Below are 20029 nucleotides of genomic sequence, written 5' to 3' on the forward strand. Positions count from 1 at the left end.
CGAAAAGGGGACAAGCTTGGATTTTTGTCGTCGTAGATCACTTCTCTAAATTCACCTTTCTCAGAGCGATGAGAGAGGCGACCGCTGCGAACGTAGTTCAATTCCTAGTACAGGAAGTGTTCTACAAGTTTGGGGTGCCCGAGGTGATCCACTCCGACAACGGAAAGCAGTTCCTGTCGAAGATCTTCCAGGACATGATGAGCACCTTCGGCGCCCGACATCTGCGCACAGCAGTCTACTCACCACAGAGCAATGCCGCCGAGAGGGTGAACCGGACAATATTAGCTGCAATCAGGACGTATTTAGAGAAGGATCATCGAGACTGGGATATGTACCTACCGGAGATTGAAGTGTCGATCCGTGACTCAGTGCACGAAGCCACAGGCGTGACGCCGTTTTTTGCAGTTTTTGGACAGCAAATGTTCCTTAATGGGAACTGCTATAAGTTGGCGAGGAAGCTGCAGTCGCTGACGGAGCATGAGGTGCACGCGTTGAACCCCGCGGATAAGTGCCACATCATCCGGGAACGTATCAAGGCCAACCTTCACCAAGCGTACGAGCGCAGCAGCCAGCGCTACAACAAACGGGCCCGAATATTTTTCGCCAAACCTGGGCAAGAAGTATACAGACGCAACTTCACCCTCAGTGACTTTGGGAAGAGCTACAACGCCAAATTCGCCCGGAAGTTCCTGAAGTGCCGAGTCGTACGTCCGGTTGGAAATAATGCCTACGAACTTGAAGACCTGGCGGGGAAACCGGTGGGGATTTTTCACGCCAAAGACCTGAAATTGTAGTGGGAAAGCTTTAGAAGGAGAAGGGAAGAAGAATAGGGCACTCATGTACAAACCGAGTGGGTGTGAGCCTACGTTGGGCGCTGCAAGACCTTAGGGCAAGCGTTAGGTTTCAATGTCCTTCGAGTGTTTGCGAATAATTCTTCCGTCCAGGCACGCCTGAATTTTCGCTAGGTGTTGCATTCGAAGGAGAGCGATATGCAAAATACTAGATTTGGTAGTATTTTTTTGGAGGTTGATAGGTCGATAGGCGAAGGGGCAAGGCGATCAACGGTGCCGGTGAGAGAGCGGGAGAATGTAAAGGAGGGGAATATTGCGGGATCCACGAGCCAGCTCACCCACACCCTCAAGAATGCCATGCTATGCCCTTGAATTTGGTTCAAGGGCAGTAGAAGAGATGAGATCAACTGCAGCAAGGGGGACTGCGTAGAGTAGCTACGCTGAACATGCCGGCAGTGGAAAAATAGACATCGGCAGTGTTAGTGAGTTTTGTGTGTGTGACCGTTTAGGAAAAAGAAAGACCGGCCAACGTAGAGGACCCTTTTACCCGAATCGAAATAAAAAGTGAGTCCAGTCCAAAGGGAAAATGAATCCCAGATTCAATATTTTTAAAATCCATAGGGCATAAATTGTATCGGCTGGCTTCTCGTAGATGGGCCAAAATTACCATTCCCCGGCCCGCGGAATCCTGGTCACACCCCTGCTCGGGCGCGACCCGCCACACTTGTAGCTGCGACGTTGGCAGAGGCCTGGGACTTCGAGACGCACATTTACCGTAAATATACCGTAGTCTTTTATCTATTCCTCGATTTTTATGTTCTATTTTATTTTAATAACTTGAAAAGACTTTTAACACTGAAACAATAATTAAATCTGGTTAAAGAATCAATTTGGCTTTTTATGAATACTAATCTTAATAAGAGTGGTATACCTTATGACCTTATATTTTACAAATTTGTATTGAATTTTTCATATGATGGTCAGGCAAATCCTCTCCCGTGTCTACATATATGGTCAGGGAAATGATGGCAGTAAGACGAGAACTGTCGATGAATCGCTCTTGTTTCCTCTGATGTGGCAACGCTTCCTTTGATTTCTGCTCTGCACAACACTTCGCCCACGCGCTAAATAACATACAAATTGGGCTATTTTATTAAGATTTGCAGTGTTTTGGCCAAAGTAATGTTCCAAGAACACGACCATAGTGTGTCGCCGTCGTATGTTAGTTTCTTTGAGAGCCTGCTCGTTGAGGAATTGGTGCTGGAACCCAACTACCTGAAGCTGCACTACGGAAAGTGCGCAGTGATTGGTCGCCTCACAGTTCTGTCGGGAACATACCGGCTCGAAAACGTTCGTTTAAGGAGTTTACCAAGGTAAGCTATTGCACACTTAAGCAAGCTGTGAATCTCTTTAGACTTCTTAATTAACCACTTTCAGGGAGTTTTCTGTACCCAGCGGCATTCTGTCCTTGCTTCTCCTGGGGCTAGACTTCGCAAAGGCCAACCAACTGAACCTGACGAGCGGCTGCTACTGCGTTGTGCGGGGTGAGGTGGTGCTGTGTAGTTTACAGGCCCCCAACAGCCCCACATTGACGACAGGTGGTGTGTTCAACCTGCTTGAGGGCATGACCGGTGACGAGGCTGCGCGCAAGAACTACCTGGAGGAGCTGCATCTTACCCACATACCGGCCATCGACGTGTGGTTCGCACAGCCCATCGACCTATTCGAGGAGCTTCTAGATCGCAAGTTGCGGATCAAACAACTGAGTTTACATGGCAACCAGTGAGATGAACATACACTACCTGACCTCATCGCACACGAATCCACACTTCTACATATTTACACAGCTCTTTGAGGCTGAACACACGGATGGCGATGCGCTCGATCTGAGCTGCAATTGGAAGGGCATAAAGGAGTCGAGTTGGCAAGATTTCTGGCAGCGCGAGGGCCCCCAGCTGCTGGAGGAGAAGTGGAACAAGAGGTTTCCCGAATACAAGGCTATCGAAGCTGACGAGGCGGAGAAACTCCACTGGCTGCAGCTCTGGGAGGAGCATGTAAAAGACCAAGTTAATCGCCTCTGGCACTTATTCAGCTGCGCCTTTGAGAACTATCAGCATGAGCTGTTGAAATCTTTTGCGCCGATTACTACAGAGGATCTAGATGAAGTTGATGAAGAACTGGAGCAGCTAGATTTAAGCGAAACCCAGCCAGAGTCTACACATAACCAAAAGAAAGATATCTTCGCGGAAGATGAGCCCTATTTGAGTGGCAACGACGACCCCGAATATATGGAAGAGAAGAAACAGAGTGAACTTCAATCCAGCATTTACGACGAAACCGAAGATATTGAAGAGGCGAAGCTGCGTGAACTTCTCGGCCTACCAGTCTCGTTTGGCCCTCAGCCCAAACGCCGCCAACCAAGAGTTGAGCAGAATTCCAGCAATTACGACAACGCTGAAGATTTTGAAGAGGAGGAAGAGGAGGAGGTGGAGCGTAAACCTATGGGCCTGTCAGCGTCCAATAACTCTAAAAGTCGAGAGCCCGCAACAAAGGAGTGGTTTGAGCAGGATTTCTACAGTTTAGCGAACTGGGACATGACCAGCGACGAGGAACCAGAAACAGAAGCCGAAGCGCTGCACGCAGTGCTTAACGGCTTCATTAAAAAGAAAAAGCCAAAGAAGAAGAAGAAGAAGACCAGCGATCTGGTAGATCAGATGCCCGACTTCATAAAGGAGAACAAAGGCAAGCTGTTCAAGTACTGGCGGAAGCGATTCTCGCTGTTCTCGCGCTTCGACCAGGGCATCCGCTTGGATCGCGAGAGCTGGTTCTCCGTGACACCAGAGAAGATTGCCAAGCAGACGGCTCGTCGTCTGGCCTGCGACGTGATCCTGGACGCCTTTTGTGGTTGCGGCGGCAATGCTATTCAGTTCGCTTTCACCTGCGCTCGCGTCATTGCCGTCGACATTGATGCCGAGAAGCTGGCCATGGCCAAGCACAATGCTCGCATCTACGGGGTGGCCGATAAGATCGAATTCATTCACGCAGACTTTTTGCAGCTTGCAGCCAGCACCAAACTCCGTCCGGACGTGGTGTTCTTCAGCCCGCCCTGGGGCGGTCCCAACTACATAAATCAGGCAACATTTGACATCGAGCGCAGTCTGCTGCCTGTAAGCGCCAGCCTTCTGATGGGGCTTGGCCGTCGCCTCGCCGACAACGTCGGCTTCTTTCTGCCCCGCAATACCAGCATAAGCCAGGTGATTGCTCTCAGCGGCGCAGGTCAGCAGTGTGAGGTGGAGCACAACTTTCTGGATACGCGCCTGGTGGCCCTGACAGCCTACTTTGGCAATGGATTAATCAAAAATAAATAGACTACAATTAAGAATAAGCAAAACCTAGTAGGAAAACAGAAAACTTTTCATTAGTTCGTTTTTAGAGATTAAGGAAATGCAAGGAGCACTTTTCAGTGAAGAATTTTAATTATGTTTCTAACTGTAGAAGTAGTTGCACAGGTTTATGTTTACTTAGTTGTAGCGAGCATCCAAACTCGTTCCGGAATCCTTCATCGGCTAAAAGTTGTATATTAGTTGCGTACTCCACGGTTTTTCTTCAATGAGAAATGAATACTTGCAGTTATATTAAAGTAGTCTTTAAGTCAATTATAGTTATTAATTGGAGGTTAAAACCACAAACCATACAAATATGAGCTTGTTTTTAAGTTGTGACAAAATTTGTAAGAAACGCAGCGTATTCCTAATTTGTCTTGTATCAACGTAGCTCTTCTCTTATTACTACAGTTTGTAATTTTTAGTTTGTGTAGATTAATGTCTACATTCGGTTAAGAACGAAATTCTATATCCTATGTCTTATAATCATTGACTCTTTCAAAGTGCAACTGAAGCACAAAACAAACTTTTATTTTTCTGTTGGCTTCCCACAAACAAGGGTACCTTTTATGTTTTGCCGTAAGTTTACGTTTCTCTCTTTCCCTGCAACAGGCTGAGGATAAAACTTGACTAATGAATAAAGTCCGAATCCTATGTAACGAACAGCGTAGCCACACACGATGTCCCTGCCCCTGGGCCTGCACTGTACCCATCCACACTGGGATTGTTGCCAAGTCACCGCCAATGTCAAAAGAGAGTCCAAGCTCTTTAGCCAATTTAGAGAGCTTAAAAAGAGCTCAACTGGCCAATGGTCATAACCATAACGCACTCCAGCACTCCATACCCCCAACAATAGTCCACTCTGTTGCCCCCTTTCCATTTCCGTTTTGGACTTTTAATTAAAAAGCAAACGAAACAAAACGTGCGTCAATTTTTAAGAACTTTGTAAAACAAGTCTAAGCCGGAGAAGCAACGGAGAAGGAGAGTCGGGAAGCCAACGAGAGCCGAATCCTGAACCTGGCAACGCAGGGCCAGGACGGTGGCAATTAACATGTTCCCTGTCACAGCAGTTTCGCTTCTCCTGAATTCCAGTGCACACACAGGACACAGCAACACAACGAAGCACAACCCTTTTCATTGCTAACAACATACTTAGGGACCATGCCCATGCCATGCCATGCCTGCTGGGACGGGACGGGGGGCATTTGCGGAATTTATAGCTGGAATATTTTCGCCCGTTGTTCGGCTTGGCTTGTGGCAAGTGGCTCGGCTCCGTCTGCTACACCAAGCTGCTGCAATTAGTTTGATTAACTTATTAGTGTGCGTTTTGGGGGAAGACTTGAGTGAAATTTAGAGCATACTTTTCAGCGCTGATTTGTGGCCATATTGAGGGAGGAAGAGCTGTCCTTAGAGCTGGTACAAGAGCGCCTATAAAGATGTTTCTCTGGTGATTTGTTTTATAACTGCAGATGGGAGCACTGTTTTTTGGGGATGGCTGATAATAAAGATTCTGGGGGTCAGGGTAGTTCCTTTTGGTAATGGGTAAAGATGGCTGCACTTGATTCACTATTCACCGATTATCTATCAAGGGGTCAACTGATCCATGTACATACCGTTAATGGTGGGAAGTTTTATTGCCTGTGATTAAACAACAACCTTTTTATCGGGCAAATTGTTAATAAAATACCAGCGAATAGCCCGTCACGCGTCAACCCATGGATTATCAGCCACTTAAATCTAAGCTCTCCCTGGCTCTACTCCAGTGTTTGGTTTCTGGTCTCTGACTCCGTCGCCGTCTGCAGCTCTCCTGCTCTATTATTAGATACGCGTAATTGTCGTTTTAACTGTCGTCAGAGCACGCGGGATGTGTCGCGGGGGGGTTGACAATGCCAACAATTTCAATATCCTCTACTGGCGGCCTATAAAAGGCAACGGGCAGTAGCCCAAGCCCAAGCTCTTTAAATATATAGAAATATATATTTTATTGCAAGAACAAACACGTGTTCGCAGCTCATCTCGATCCTGTGTGCGGGCAAGTGCGTTGCCTTCGGTTCGAGTCGAGACGAGTCGAACAAACAACAAAAAAAAAAACAAATTAAGTCACCCTTTTATTACGCTATTTAATTTGCAGCGTAATGTTGTCAACCTTCCTGACAAATGGTCACCCAAAACAACGGAGCAGCAGCAGCAGCCAAACCCTCATCCCTCATTCCTCTTCCTATCCGCCTGGAGTAGCTGCATGTTTGATCTGTAATTTGTGCCACTTGATGAGAGGACGATGAGGAGTCGCTAAGCGGCGGGGTGGTTTATTTGTGCCACAAGTAGCGACAATGCCGAAATGCGATTACGCCGTAAAGTCCATGGGAACACTGTGGAAAATGCGATTGTTCAGCTCCGGCTGCAGGTGTAGGGTACAGGGTGCGTCACAGCGCATCAAATTAAGCGGGGAATGGGCGGAGAATGGGTGGGTGGAGCAGGGTGACGGCAGAATTTGCAATAATTGTCCAGTGATTTATGATAGATTTGATGCATAAACCGCTTTTGGGTTGAAGTTTAACTCTGAACATGGAATTTGCTTGTACTGGAACATATGTATTATGTATTATGTATGTAAATATGATTATTTTATGTAAAGGCATTTCTGGCTAACTTTTATTCTGTATCTGAATATTAGTCCTGGCCTTAGGTAGTCTCGAAGGATAGCTCTTGTATTAACTGAAGGGAGAAGTGATGAAGAAACCTTTACTTAAACAGTTCTTAGAATGAAATTAAATGGAAACACATACCACGCACAACCAGGTGTATTTATACAAACAGAAAGAGAGTAGGAATTCCCCTTCCTTCGCAGACAAACTTTCCCCCAATGTGTTCCCATTCCTTTTGTTCTCCTTTTTCCTTTTCTTTCGCTTTGACTCCAACCAAAATGGCGACACATTTAACTTATTGATTAACCGTTATTCATTTGGTGGCAGCCATTAAAATTAATAAACGCTGCAAGGACACAAGAAACAGTACAGCAAGAACTCGTAAGCACCGCCAGGAAACAGAAAACAGCAAAGGACCATCAGCAGCAACAAGGGGGAAGTGGCAGTGGAAGTGGCAGCGAGATACCAGTTATCCGCCCACTTTGCCCATTGATGAGGCAATAAAAAAACATGAGACAAGTAAAGCGCAAAATAAGAGCAATAATATTTAATAAATGTGCACATACACACACACACTCACACACGTGCTGGCAGGCACTCACCCTTCGAGGATATATGAATGTTCATGGCTGAGCTGAAATTGTGGTTGAATGCGAAAAAAACCGTATATAAATATATGTATGTATGTATGTACACACAGTCAGCAGCAAGCAAGTGAGTGCCCCCTCTTCCACTGCCACACACCATCCACTCTTGCTCGTTGTATAGGTGGGCAAGCAGTGCATATTCAAACGAAAGGTAAAGCAGCGCCGATCGTTGTCTGCGGTGTTTCTCTTATTGGCTCGATTGCTGTCTGTGTGCAAGTAATTCAGATTACAAGCCGTATAAAGTAGACATTCTGGCACCGCCTTACCTTATGTTTAGTTTATCTTAGATGTAGTCCAGATTCACCTTCCACAGACACACCATGTCTCTGCACTTGTTTGTGTGAGTGTTTGCGTGTGCCGTGCATTTTTGCTTGAATATTTCCGAGAGTGAGTGAGTGAGAAAAAGACAGAGCCGAGCCGCAGAGTACAGCACACACTCCCAGCCACACTCCACCCCAATGCCATCCATCCATCCATTCATCCCATCTCCACTCCCCTCCCTGGGAGCAGCGGCAACATCATTCTTCATGGCATTTCGGTGAAAAAGAATGCTTTTGATCTTCACAAGCGAATGATTTTTAATATGACTCTTTTTTGTTGTAACTGAGGTGGTTGTTGTTGCTGCTGCTCAAAATGCCGAAATATGCTTATCCAACGCATATGCTGTGGGCTGAGGCCAGAGAGGAAAGTGAAGCAAAGTAAAGTGCGTTGGAAGTCAATCAAAAGCAGCTGCAAAAAAACAAAAAAAATATGCTTGCATTTGTTATTGTAAATTTCGTAATTACTGCGATAATTAATTAGCTTAATTAAATACCAATGAACAGTATACACAGAATAAGAGGGAGAGAGAGAGAGAGAGAGAGAGAGGGAGATGGTCAACCGCAGTGCCTAAAATTAGACAAAGTCAAAGCGGTGCGTGGCTCCATTTGACTTTTGGAAAGGTCGGCGGTCGGCAAGCGGACCTCTGCGGTACGCAAAAGAGACAGGGATACGAAGAAAGAGAGAGATATAGAGGTATGTATGTATAGAGGTATGGTGGGTGGCCACCACACACGCATAATGACGGTAATTTGTTGGTTTTGGCAAAAGAGCAGCAGCAGCAGCAGCAGCAGCAGCATCCTTGGAATTTCAATTAATTTCCATAATTTCCAAAGCTTTATGAGCAGAGCAAGACAGAGAGAGACACACAGTGAGAGCGGGACAGCGAGAGTACGGTACGACCTCGCGAAGGGGGATGATTTTTGTGACCCCCCCCCCCCCCCCCCCCCCCCCATTCCGCTCCATACGCTGCCTGTCATGGCGCTGATTCCTTGTTTGGAGCGGGGGGAGGCTAAATGGTATGTCTCCTGCTGCTGTGTGTGTGGGTGGATAGCATGTCCTTTCCCTTTTCACTGCTCTAAATGGTGGCTCAACCGAAACACTACTGGATTACTGGGAATCGCGAACCGAAAAATGATTTCTGAGGAGCAATAGTATTTCTGCTGGAAAAAAGTCTTAAATGGTGCAATAGAGAGTCTATTGTTCAGCTCCCATGGCTTCTGTTTAGTGAAAGTTTTGGCCTCATCATAGAGATAGGAAGCCTTTCAGGAAATGCCAGCCAGCACTTGGGCAATGACAGCACTCATAATGCCGCAAGTGCTTGAAATCTGCATGCCCAATGCTACAATTTTAATTAAAATCTAAACTAATCTAACCTTTGCAGCTACTCCAAGTGGTACCCCGGGTCTTCAGCTCCCCTGCTGGCAATATGCAATTAAAAACGCAGTTATTAGTGCCGCGAACATAACCAAATAAATTTCCAATTAAAACAATGACAGGAGCAGAGACCATCCCAACCTGCAGAGTGCGAACCGAAAGAGAGATGGAATCTGTGTTTAGGTTTTTAAATTATTTTTGAAAATTAAAATTAATTTTCAGCTGCCTCGGGAAACAACGGTCAGAGTGGGGCCAAAAATATGTTGTTCGAGTGGCTCGCCAGCAGCGTAAAGTGCAGAATTTTGGCCAAAAAGCCAACAAGCCAAAAACCGAACGCAGCCAAAAACTCATTTTGAATATGATGGGAGGGCCGGGTTGGGTCTGTATGCACCACGCACTCAAGAGCCAGTCAGTCAGTGGCCGTGGCATGCCCCGTCGAGAGCCGCACTGGAATAACAGGATTTAATTAAAACCCAAAATGGCTGTGCCCTTTTACCTGATTTCCCATTTGTATTCGGGGGCCAATCGAGAAATTTCTAATTTGCCTCGCTCATTATAAGTTTTGATTTTGTAATTAGTTTTTGCGCCAACAGCCACTAGCCGCCATTTGTGATCGAATGGGGATTCATTGGGGGCATCTTCCTGCGGACATTTGTACATATGTGTAGCAAATCTTCTGTATCCCCAGAAAAGTTCAACCAAAAGTAAGCCTGTATTTATCCTGCTGCGTGGCCGTAAAAAAAGAGATTAACATTTCATTTATTTCGACCCGTGAAAGGAATTCTCCACTGTAAATACATCAAAAAGAAAACAGGAGCAGGGGAAAATGCGAGAGCAAAAAATAAAACGAGGAAATAAAATGTGTAAAAATCAACATTATAAACAACATTATTAAAAACATGCCGCAAATGTTTTGCTGCTCTCAAATTTTTGAGTCCATTTTGTTGGGAGCCACTGGGCAGGCCAGCGGAGAGTGGAGGACAGGGGTCTCTCTGGCTGTGTGCTGAACCTCATCATGATGTTCCTTCGCCTGGCAAATGGATGCCTTCCAGGAGGGGGCTTGGAGCAGCGGCAGCAGGAGGCTAATAAAATTAAGCTCCACAAGAGGGAGGGGAGCGAGTCAGGGGTAGGTGGCCACTTAGGCACTTTGTGCCTGCTCCTGGGTGCCTGTGGCATGCAACAACCTTATCCAGCTCAATAATAAAAGAAATATTTTCATTAAAAAAGGAAAGGGAGGAGCTTAGCCAGCAAGTGTGCAAGCTGCGGGGTATAAGAGGCACACTTTGATTGTTCCGACTTAAGGGTATAACAATTTATAAGATTTAGATACCAAAACTGATACCATTATCCTGCGTTTATCCCGAATAAGTAGGCAATCCTGTTGCATCCCATCTTGTAATGAATCCCGCAATGCAGCCCTGGCACGGCCCGGGCCAAGCAACGGTAATTTCGTTTGGCATTTTGCCCAACATCCTTGCCCCCAGACCCTGTATGCCTACTTCCCGCTTAGCTGCCCTTTCCCTGTGCTTTCAGCGTAATAATTCATAATGAAAAAAGTTTTCTACAAACGGTCTGTTGTGTGCTTTTCTGTTTGTGCTTTTATTTATTATATTTTATGTGTGTTTAAAAATAAATAAATATTATGGTTATGGCTATGGCTATGGCTATGGTTATGGGCCGGGCGAAGGGACATCATCATCATTATGCCGGGGAGCAGTAGGAACAGAAGGAGAAGCGGCAGAATAAGGAGCAGGACTTGTGGCTGCCAACCGGCCGCCATTCTCCATCTCCTCGCTGCAGAGCAACGCAACGACGATAACGACGAAGTTTATCAAAAGGCCAACAGCAACAAAAATCAACAATGGCGCTGGCACGGTATATTTTCGGAGAAGGTAAAGCAGTGGGAACTAAGAGCGGTTGCTTAACAGAGATAAAGAGAAGTAACGGTACCCTTCCATTTAATGTAACTTGGGTGCTGCCAGCAGCGACGCTGGCAGAGCTGTCAACCTCACTCCCTCTCTGGGGAGCACATGCGCAGAAGAGAGCAAAGACATACACACACACAATGTATCACAATGTAAGCGCCTGTGGAGAGGGGATTTGGTTGTTACCGTTAACTCGTTTGCCGCAGGCAGCAAAAATATTAAAATTGTGGTAAATAAATAAAAAATAAAATGGGTACATAAAAAATGCTTGTAAATATATATGTACATGTACCCTGTATATAATGGAGACAAACCAGACTTTGGTCTCTAAAAGCGACGCCTCCTACTATATCTCTCTGCTGCTGTTGCTGCTGCTGCTCTCTTTTCGTTGCTGCTCTCTCGCTCTCTGTGGCCATCGTCATTGCGATGCCAAGTGGCGCCCAATTCCTGTGGGTACATTAGGACTAATGATGATTGAAACGACAAACGTGACGCCCGAAGCAGCACAGCACCCGAAAGGATCCTCTGTCTGCTGCTGGCTGCTGGGTACTGGCATCCCTCTCACTTCCACTCGTTTGCCTGCAAATTCCTGACTTTGATTTTTGAATTTGTCTCTCTTTTGGAAACTCAAGGGGCGACCGGGGAACGCATGCTCTTCCTCTCCATTTGAGCCCACAACGATTCATTTCATTCCCTTTTGGGGTTTCTCTTTTGCTACTTTCGTCTCCTTTCGGTTCCATTCTCTTGCATTGATTTACTTTGATGACCCGCTAATTGGGTGGGGTGGGGGTTGGGTTTTGCTCATGCGGTAATGATCGTTGGCATTCCGCGTAGTTTATCAAACGGTAAATTGAAGACGAGCGGCGGGGAATATCCGATTGTGCGGAGTGCTAATTAGGGTTTAGTTGGGGTTTTGCCTGTGGGCAGAGGGATAGTTTGCTCTGCTGGCAGGCGCATTTGGCGCACAAATTTTTACTATCAAATTGTTTCTATGCCAATTTGTGGGATATAAAAGTATGTAATTAAAAGGCAAGAAATAGTATTCATTTCGTACAGAAGAATATTATGTGGGAGATCTCCTCAGGGTAGTAGCTTGAGCATAAAGCTCAACACCAGCGAGATCTTTATCATAATCAAGCAGCCCCATTCCCTTACTTCTTTGAATATTATCGTGGAGGAATTTAATTTGCTTATTGCTTCATTAATTATGTCTGCCTCCACAATTATCCCCCCTGTCACTCCACCCATGCAATAACCACGCGCACTTAATCACAAAAAATATATAAAATTAATCCTGAAACGCCATATTGTTTGAGATTAATTTTGCATGCTGCAGAGCAGGAACCGCCCCCTTTTAGAGTGAGGAAGAGAGAAGAACACGGAAAGAATTGGAGGGAGAGAGAGTGAGAGAGTGAGAGAGAATAAGCCAATTATCCATTTATATCATAATTTCAATAACTTTTTCATACACTCGCCCTCAGAGTGGCACACGCGGCGTTCAGGAATGGCAATGGCAGTGGCAATGGTGGCTCTGGATAGGTGGGTGGACCGGATGGGTGGTTGGTTTTTATGTAACTTCCCATGTCCTTCCCGCCCCATGTCCTCCTGCCTGCTCGGGAGTTGGCTGGTTGCTTCTGAATGACAATGATCATGATGAGGTTTCCGCTTGCGCATGATGAAGTTGCTATTGCTGTTGACGATGTTGTTCCGGAAGGTTGTAAGTGGCAGTGAGGGAGTAAAAAGAGACAAATCCGAGGCAGGATGAGCAGAAAAATCACAGAGAGAAAGAATCACTGGCTGCGCTGCCTGCGTCAGCGTCAACGTCTGCGTCTGCTGCTGCTAGTTCCGACGCTGCCGTTGGATATTGTAAAAATTTACGGCCACGAACTTTTCATTCGAGTTTGCAACACGTCCGCGCTCGCATGCGTCTATAGCGAAAACGCCTTTTTGAGCCACACAAGCTTTGATTCGGCTTCGATTCCGTGGTTACATCCATCCGCCCCGGAGCGGAAGGCGCCGTACTGTAGGCAATACTCAGGCTTTGCCGTCGGCAAAACGGAAGTACATAGTGGAAAATTAACTGCCGAATATCGCGGAAGTGCAAGTGCATTAAAGGGAGCAGAACAATTAAGGATTACGCGTTGAACAGAAAATTATTGGCAACGAATTCGATGCACTGAGAAGGAAGCTCATAGATCAAGAGGTGGGTCTTGGAGTGCTGTTTTCTATTCGGAAGCTTTTTGAATCTGCTACCAGTGTGCAGAGGCAGAAAGTTTTTTTTTCCAGAAATCTGTACATTTGATAACATAAAGGGAACATGTATTTTCGTAGTAAATTGTTTTATGTTTGTTTTTTATGTGAAAGTTCGAACAATTTGAGCACTTTCTAGGACCTTGAGGTCACACGTTTTAAGGCGAATCTTGTGAATAATTCTTGGTATATTTAATCACTGCTTTGCATTTAGAACTTTTCAACTCATTCTAAACCATTTCCATGTATCCGATTAAAACCTTTGCAGGGGGGAGCTTAACTTAGTATTTAGTGATAAACGCAGACTAAATATAGAATGAGGATTCTCTTTAATGGCTAATCTTGTTGATGTGCATGCAATTTGGGTATTGAAAGTAGTTTCCGTTGAGTGGAGGTGGCAGAATCGTGTATTAAACCACAACAGAATGGGGAAGAATTACTTTTGTAGTCTTGTAAGAACTTAAGCTTCGAACTTCCATCATAACAATGATAAATATGACTTGATCTTCGACATAAATTGAGTTCTTTTTAAAACTTAAAGAGAAACCAGTTATGTAAGAAACATTTGATGGACTAAAAGGAGCACAAACCTAGAACAGACAGGATTTACTTCTCTATATTTAATAAATTATTACATTCCTCTTATGTTGGTCACTTTATTGCTGTCAGATTGTGTCACCAGGGCGAGAGATGACATTCGGGAATGGAATCCACTTGTTACACCGAAATTTGCATATTTCGAATGCTTCATTAGGATGAAGCAAGCAAATGAAAATGAAGCTCATTTGTGAGGCACGACAAAATGTCAGCAATTTAGTTAAATGTGTTTATAAGCAGCTAAAGATGCACTCGTACACTCGGATACTCGGATACTCGGATACTCGGATACTCGGATCCAACAAGAGACGACCACAGAGAGTGTGTTGATTGTGTGTGGCTGCCACACATGGGGCTGGGGCAGGGGATAGTTCACGCACCTGGTGCAGGGCCACAATGAGGCAGGCGGCAGGCAGGCAGGCAGGCGAGCAACAGCTAACTGTGACAAAGTCTCAATTAGGCTATCACATTGCCCTCCACAGAGAAACGAGACAGAGCGATGCGAGATGGCCATAGTGAGTGCATTGCGTGTGAAAGAGAGGGAGTGCAATTAGGCGAGGAATGGCAGAAGGGCACGGGGAACCTGTTGTCGTCCCATGTCCACTCGATTGTCTGCACTGTCGAGCTCTTCATGGTAGAGCAACTCCTCGTAGGGATCGCATTTCACTTAATTGTGGATATAATCAGGGAGTCGTTGACACCTGGCTGTGGGGCAGCACAGGAGGAGACAGACACAACAATTAAGCTCAAGCATTTGTCTCATTTGTGCCATTTGCAGCAGCAGCAGCAGCAGCAGCAGCAACAACAGAAGCAACAGAGGCGCACCAACAACGACAACTAGGGGACAGAAATATCTCTAAGCATGTTGCAGAATCCTTCCAAATATCACGCAAATCCCTTGTCACACTTCCTCGCATTGCATAACACACAGGCGGCAGGAGGTGCTGCTGCAGCAGCGGCGGCGGCAGCAGCAGCAGCAGCCAGTGCCGGTGCAGGAGTGGGCTTGGGTGTGGGTGTGGGAGGCGGCATCCCTGCACATGGTCAACCGCATCATGCATTGCCCACAGCAGCTTTGGCGGCGGCTGCTGCTGCGGCGGCCGCCGTCTCGGCAGGTCAGAGTTCGTACCAAATGGAGCAACAGCAACAGCAACACCAGCATCATCATCATCAACATCATCAACATAGTCAGCAGCATCATCAGCAGCACCAGCACCAGCACCAGCAGCAAGTGCAACAGCAACAGCAACAGCAACACCAACTTCCCCACCCAGACAGCCACCACCCACCGACAACTGGCAACAACAGCAGCAACAACCACCGGGAACAGTTGGCGGCGGCCACTGCGACGTCGCACGCGCAGCTCTTCGAGGCGGCAGCGGCGCATTCCTCCCTCGATGTGGGCAAGTCCTTTACAATAGCCGCCATTTTGGGGCTGCAGAGCCAGGGTCGCAAGGACTACAACAATGCCATCAATCTGTCTCTCAATGGCGCCGCACGCGATGCCATTGACCAGGACAACAACCACAACAACAACAGTAGCAACAACAACAACAACAACAACAACAGTCAGAGTGTAAAGAACTTCAATTGTGATAGCAGCAGCGGCATGTCAGTGGGTCGCTATCTGCCCCCGCACCATCCGCACCATCATCCACCTGGCTTTGCGGCAGCTGCCGCTGTGGCAGCCGCCGTGGGTGCAGCAGCTCCCTCGGCATTGCAGAGCCTGCAGCAGCTCCACCAGCAGCATCACGCCCAGCAGCAGGCCACGCTCAGCTTCCAGCGGGAGAAGCTCAAGTCGGGTAAGCTCACAGATCCCGCTGCACTTGCTGCACACAGCTAAGATAACCTCTGTTCCGCGCCCCCGTAGACTCCCACAAGAAGAGCTCGCTGAAGAACAAGCGCGTGCGGACGATCTTCACGCCGGAGCAGCTGGAGTGCCTGGAGGCAGAGTTCGAGCGCCAGCAGTACATGGTGGGGCCGGAGCGACTGTACCTCGCCCACACGCTCAAGCTGACGGAGGCGCAGGTGAAGGTGTGGTTCCAGAACCGCCGCATCAAGTGGCGCAAACACCACCTGGAACTCACCCAGCAGCGACTGGCCCTGATCCGGCAAACGCAGCTGCCCGGCACGGTCATGGGCCCCAGTTCGGGGTCAGTCGGCGGGAATGCAGGCAACTCCGGGTCCACGGATCTCACTGCCGGATGCAGTGCAGCCTCGCCCAGCCTACAGGAGGAGGACAACGAGGACAGCAAGCAGTCGCTGTCACTACCCATGCCGCCTCTGAGTCGCGCCCAGTCCGAGTCCGATCTGTCCATTTGTAACGACTCCCTTGACGGCGACAGCCTCATGGATGGCAGCGAGGAGGCCTAAAGCACGCTTGTGCAAAGCAAATTTCTGTAAATATAGCCAAATACAATTGTACAAAATGGGTTTTCTTTAGTATGTCCCTGCGGATTGGGCATATAGAAATTTTGATAATTTAAAAGGGCGCCCAGGTCTAATTGAATTGGTTGAAAGTTGAAAACGCGTAAAAAGTCGGAAAAAGTATTAAAAGTATTTATTTTTGAGTATTTATTTCAAAGTACTTGGCGGGAATAGAATGGAATGGAGTCAGAGAGCAAGAAGAGTGCTGGGGCATATGTGTCTGTGCTAGCCCAATAAAAATGCAGGTGTGAAAAACCCGCTACCTATCTCCGTTGATCCCACCGATACCGCCGTCGATGGACAGACACACAGGGCAGCAAGAAAAACACCAACACAAACTCTCTCTTCTCAATTACTTTGAAATATTTATCAACTCCCTAAGTGATTCTAAGATTGCCCAGCAGTGCCCAGAACATTGCCTTGAAGACCTTAAGATTTACTTGCTATTACATTCCATCCCGCCATGTACTTTAAAATTCTATATCGTCAGACCAGTATGTTGCATTTTGAAATTAATTAAAATCATAAATGTACATTCAACTTTTGATAAGCTATATCACAATAGTACGTATATTATTGCTGAGCGGCTGCCCGGGCAATGCGATCGTGACAGGAGAGATGCACAATCTGGCCGTTGGGATAGCGCACAAAGGCGGATTGACTGGGAAATCGCTTCTTGCACTCGGGACACACGCTGTTCTCGTTCAGCTCGAAGCTGATGGCTCGCTTCGCCTGCAGCGCTGCCTCCAGTCGGTTGGCCTCTGCCTCCAGCAAGCCGCACATCATTTGCATATGGTGTTTGTCCGCCAACTTCTGCCGCACGGCCTTCCCCATGTACTTTTCCAGCAGGTGCATGGGCATGTCATCGGGAAGGAACTGAAGAGAGCAGAAAGACACATTGCTACAGGCGCTGCATCGATTAAAGGACTCGCAGCTTACCTCAAAGATTTCAATGGGATCGATTTTGATGGCGTAAGTGTTCAGCAGCTCCAGCAGCACCTCCCGATTCACTTCGGGACTGAAATCGGGATGCAGGGCCACACCCTCGTAGATCGGCTCTGTGGGAGGCAACATTATGGACTTGACAAGTGTTTGGAATATGGTCTTGTCGTGCTCATAGTTGGCTTCTGCATAGGCCCTTGCCTCGGCCACATCCCCCAGCACTTGGATGTAAATGGCGAGGACCTTTTCGTGCTTCTTGAGACGGCCCAGGATAAGGGCACGCTCCTCCAGCAGCATGTTGGTGGGAAACTCCTCCAGCACACGATCGGGAGAGTAGACATTGGAGTCCTTCAACATCTTGTAGAGCTTGGCACGCAGGGGCTTCAGCTCAGGCACTTCCTCGCTGGAAAATGAAAGAAAATATTATTTTTGAGAACCAAATGAAGGCCTTCACCTCACTCACCCCTTCTCCTGCTGGAGGAGGAGACGCTGCACCTGCTCGCGATACTGCTTGATGAGGACATTGTGGCGCAAGGTGTTTGTATCAGACCACTCGGTTATCACGTGCTCCAGATACGGAATAATCAACGATTTGTGCTTGGTTATCAAAAAGTCCAGGACCTTGGCACGCGGCAGTGACTCCACCTCAATCAGTTCATCGGTGAAGATGGAAAGACCCTCCTCTGGGTGTTCGTTAATCACCCAGTCGGCAAACTCAAAGATCAATGGCAGATGATCCGTTCCCAGCTCCTGCAGATAGCGGATGGTTCGCTTGCGGCCCTGCAGCACGGAACCCTCGATGCCCGCCTGCTCCTGCAGCAGCTTCAGTGCCTCCTTGTGCTTTCCCTTCATCTGGTAGAGAATGATGAGCTCGGATATCTTGTTGTGCTTCTTCAGCGTCTTCTCCGACTCCTCCAAGTGGCACTGGTTGAGACGTAGCAGCGGAGCCACCAGTGAATCATTCGTCTGCAGGTAGCACTTCAGCAGCGTAGTGTCTATGATCTCAAGCAGCGACTTGGAGCTGCTCTTGGTGTCGCGCAGCTTGACCACCTCCCGCTGCCGTGCCAGCGCCAGAAACTCAATCAGAGCCAAATAGGCGTTCTCCAAGTCACCATCCTCCAACTGCGGTGCAGTCGACACGGGCACAGTGGTGTCCTCGGTGCCCGGCTTGGGCTCTGGCACCAGGTTCGGAAACAGCCGGATCACATCGTATGGATCGATGGCCGCTTTCTCAAACTCTTTCATGGCAGCTGCAAATTCCTTGTTGGTAAAGAGCTCCTTGGCGTAGAGCATGTGAATCTGGCGTATGGTCTGGGCCTTGTCCTCTGCAGCTTCGTCAGAGATTTGCTGAAAGACAAGCAAGGTAAGAAAGGAGGAACAGGAAAGTAGGGCAGGATTCCCCGTGAGACTCACCGTCACCTCGATGGCCAGTTGAAATTTCTTCTGTTGCAGCAGCTGCTGCCGCTGTATCGGGATTTCCACCTGACGTATGCACCAGAGCTCCGAGGTGGCAGCCGCAAAGATTGTGCCCTTGTCGGCATGCACCAAGAACCTGGTCTTTTCCAGCTCTGGAATGCTCTGCACCAGCGTATCCTTGCCCACCAAGCTGCGCACTTCGATGGCATTGTTCACACGTCCCACGGCAAAGGGGTCATCCCAGACTGCAGTCAGAAATGCAATTAGCAGGGGAATATTCTCGGAAGAGCTTAAAATTACCTAAGTCCAGAAGGGGGCTCGTCCAGAGCAGCGGTGGCAAAGAGTTCTTGCTCTCCATGCCCCCTGGATGCCCCTCGTCCACGGAGGTGGCATTGTCCTTGGACTTGTACTGGCTGGGGTCCACAATCACCAAATACTTGTCCTTGGATATTCCCAGCATGTTGTTGCGTATGAGGCAGATGCAAGGATCTCTGCTGACAGAGGAGGAAGTAAGGAAAAGGTCGTGCTTCTTGGGAGTATTGCAGGATATCTAAAAGAATTTATTATTAGTAGAGATAATAGTGAAATTCGTAAAGATCTCACATCGTAGACGACATATTCATCCTTGTAGCCCACACAGACGGCATGGCCCACCCAGCAGAGGCTTTTGGGCACATCGTTTAGCTCAATGCTCAGCTGAAGCGAGTCCAGCTGGTCCTTCTTCCAGAAAAAGAACACCAAACGACGTCGGATGGCGCAGCAAACTCGAATGAAAGTGGCCACCTCGCCCGTGGTGGACTTTTGCGAGTCCACGTCCATGGTGAACAGAGTGCAGCCCTTGGTGTCCGACGCGCTGTGCAGGAAGGCAAAGTTGCTCTCCAGCCGCCCGATGTCGCACACCTGTATCATGTTGTCGGTGAGGACAAAGAGAAGGTTCTCGGCGGCAATCACCTCCATCTGGGTGATGGGCTTGCGGCTAAAGTTCTTATTGAACATCCGCATGTCCACGCCGCGCTCGTCCACAGAGTACATGATGAGCTGACCGCTCCGTGTTCCCAAGATGACATGGTTGCCTGGAAACCAAAGAACCCTTTAAGAATGGAACATAATTGTAATCTATGGCTTACCATATGCGGCTATCGACTCTATTTGCACGCCTTGCTTCAATATGGAGTGCACATTGTAGGCCTGGTGCATCTTGGATGCTTCTCCTGCACGTGATTGAAGCTTGTAACTAGATTTAAATGAATGATTGACCCACCTCAGCCACAACAAAGTAATATATTCATTTGTTTACATGGTTAAAATTGTGTA

At 47.6% G+C, this 20029-nt stretch overlaps 4 protein-coding genes across 7 annotated transcripts in view; 3 read left to right on the forward strand and 1 right to left on the reverse strand.

The window, feature by feature from the left end:
• LOC117586089 overlaps nt 1-2610 on the forward strand; it is a 4036-nt gene extending 1426 nt beyond the window's left edge. Inside the window, exons 1-4 of one of the 4 annotated variants that reach the window (XM_034275944.1) lie at nt 793-1355; nt 1413-1566; nt 1776-2164; nt 2229-2610. In XM_034275944.1, coding sequence (XP_034131835.1) covers nt 1974-2164; nt 2229-2577 — 540 coding nt within the window. In that variant the 5' untranslated portion in view covers nt 793-1355; nt 1413-1566; nt 1776-1973 and the 3' untranslated portion in view covers nt 2578-2610. Of the gene's footprint in view, nt 1-9; nt 1356-1412; nt 1567-1775; nt 2165-2228 lie in introns of those variants that run through there. The other 3 variants (XR_004573972.1, XR_004573971.1, XR_004573973.1) reach the window with 3 other exon arrangements.
• On the forward strand, nt 2579-4841 carry LOC117586085 (trimethylguanosine synthase). The gene has a single exon (XM_034275941.1). The coding sequence runs from the start codon at nt 2579-2581 to the stop codon at nt 4157-4159; it is 1581 nt and encodes a 526-aa protein (XP_034131832.1). The 3' UTR covers nt 4160-4841.
• Nucleotides 4842-14743: 9902 nt separating this feature from the next.
• Nucleotides 14744-16357, forward strand: LOC117586086 (homeobox protein B-H2). Its single transcript, XM_034275942.1, has 2 exons — nt 14744-15732; nt 15801-16357. The coding sequence occupies exons 1-2, from the start codon at nt 14796-14798 to the stop codon at nt 16301-16303; spliced, it is 1440 nt and encodes a 479-aa protein (XP_034131833.1). The 5' UTR covers nt 14744-14795; the 3' UTR covers nt 16304-16357.
• Nucleotides 16358-16892: 535 nt separating this feature from the next.
• On the reverse strand, nt 16893-19979 carry LOC117586075 (vam6/Vps39-like protein). The gene is made up of 7 exons (XM_034275930.1): nt 19843-19979; nt 19319-19788; nt 19016-19265; nt 18713-18960; nt 17763-18646; nt 17297-17702; nt 16893-17233 (listed from the first exon to the last, which is right to left on the reverse strand). Exons 1-7 carry the CDS (start codon nt 19910-19912, stop codon nt 16931-16933), a joined length of 2631 nt encoding a protein of 876 aa, XP_034131821.1. The 5' UTR covers nt 19913-19979; the 3' UTR covers nt 16893-16930.
• Between the last annotated feature and the right edge of the window lie 50 nt (nt 19980-20029).

This window comes from Drosophila guanche, unplaced genomic scaffold (genome assembly GCF_900245975.1).
Source record: "Drosophila guanche unplaced genomic scaffold, DGUA_6, whole genome shotgun sequence".
In the NCBI taxonomy this organism is placed as follows: Eukaryota; Metazoa; Arthropoda; class Insecta; order Diptera; family Drosophilidae; genus Drosophila; species Drosophila guanche.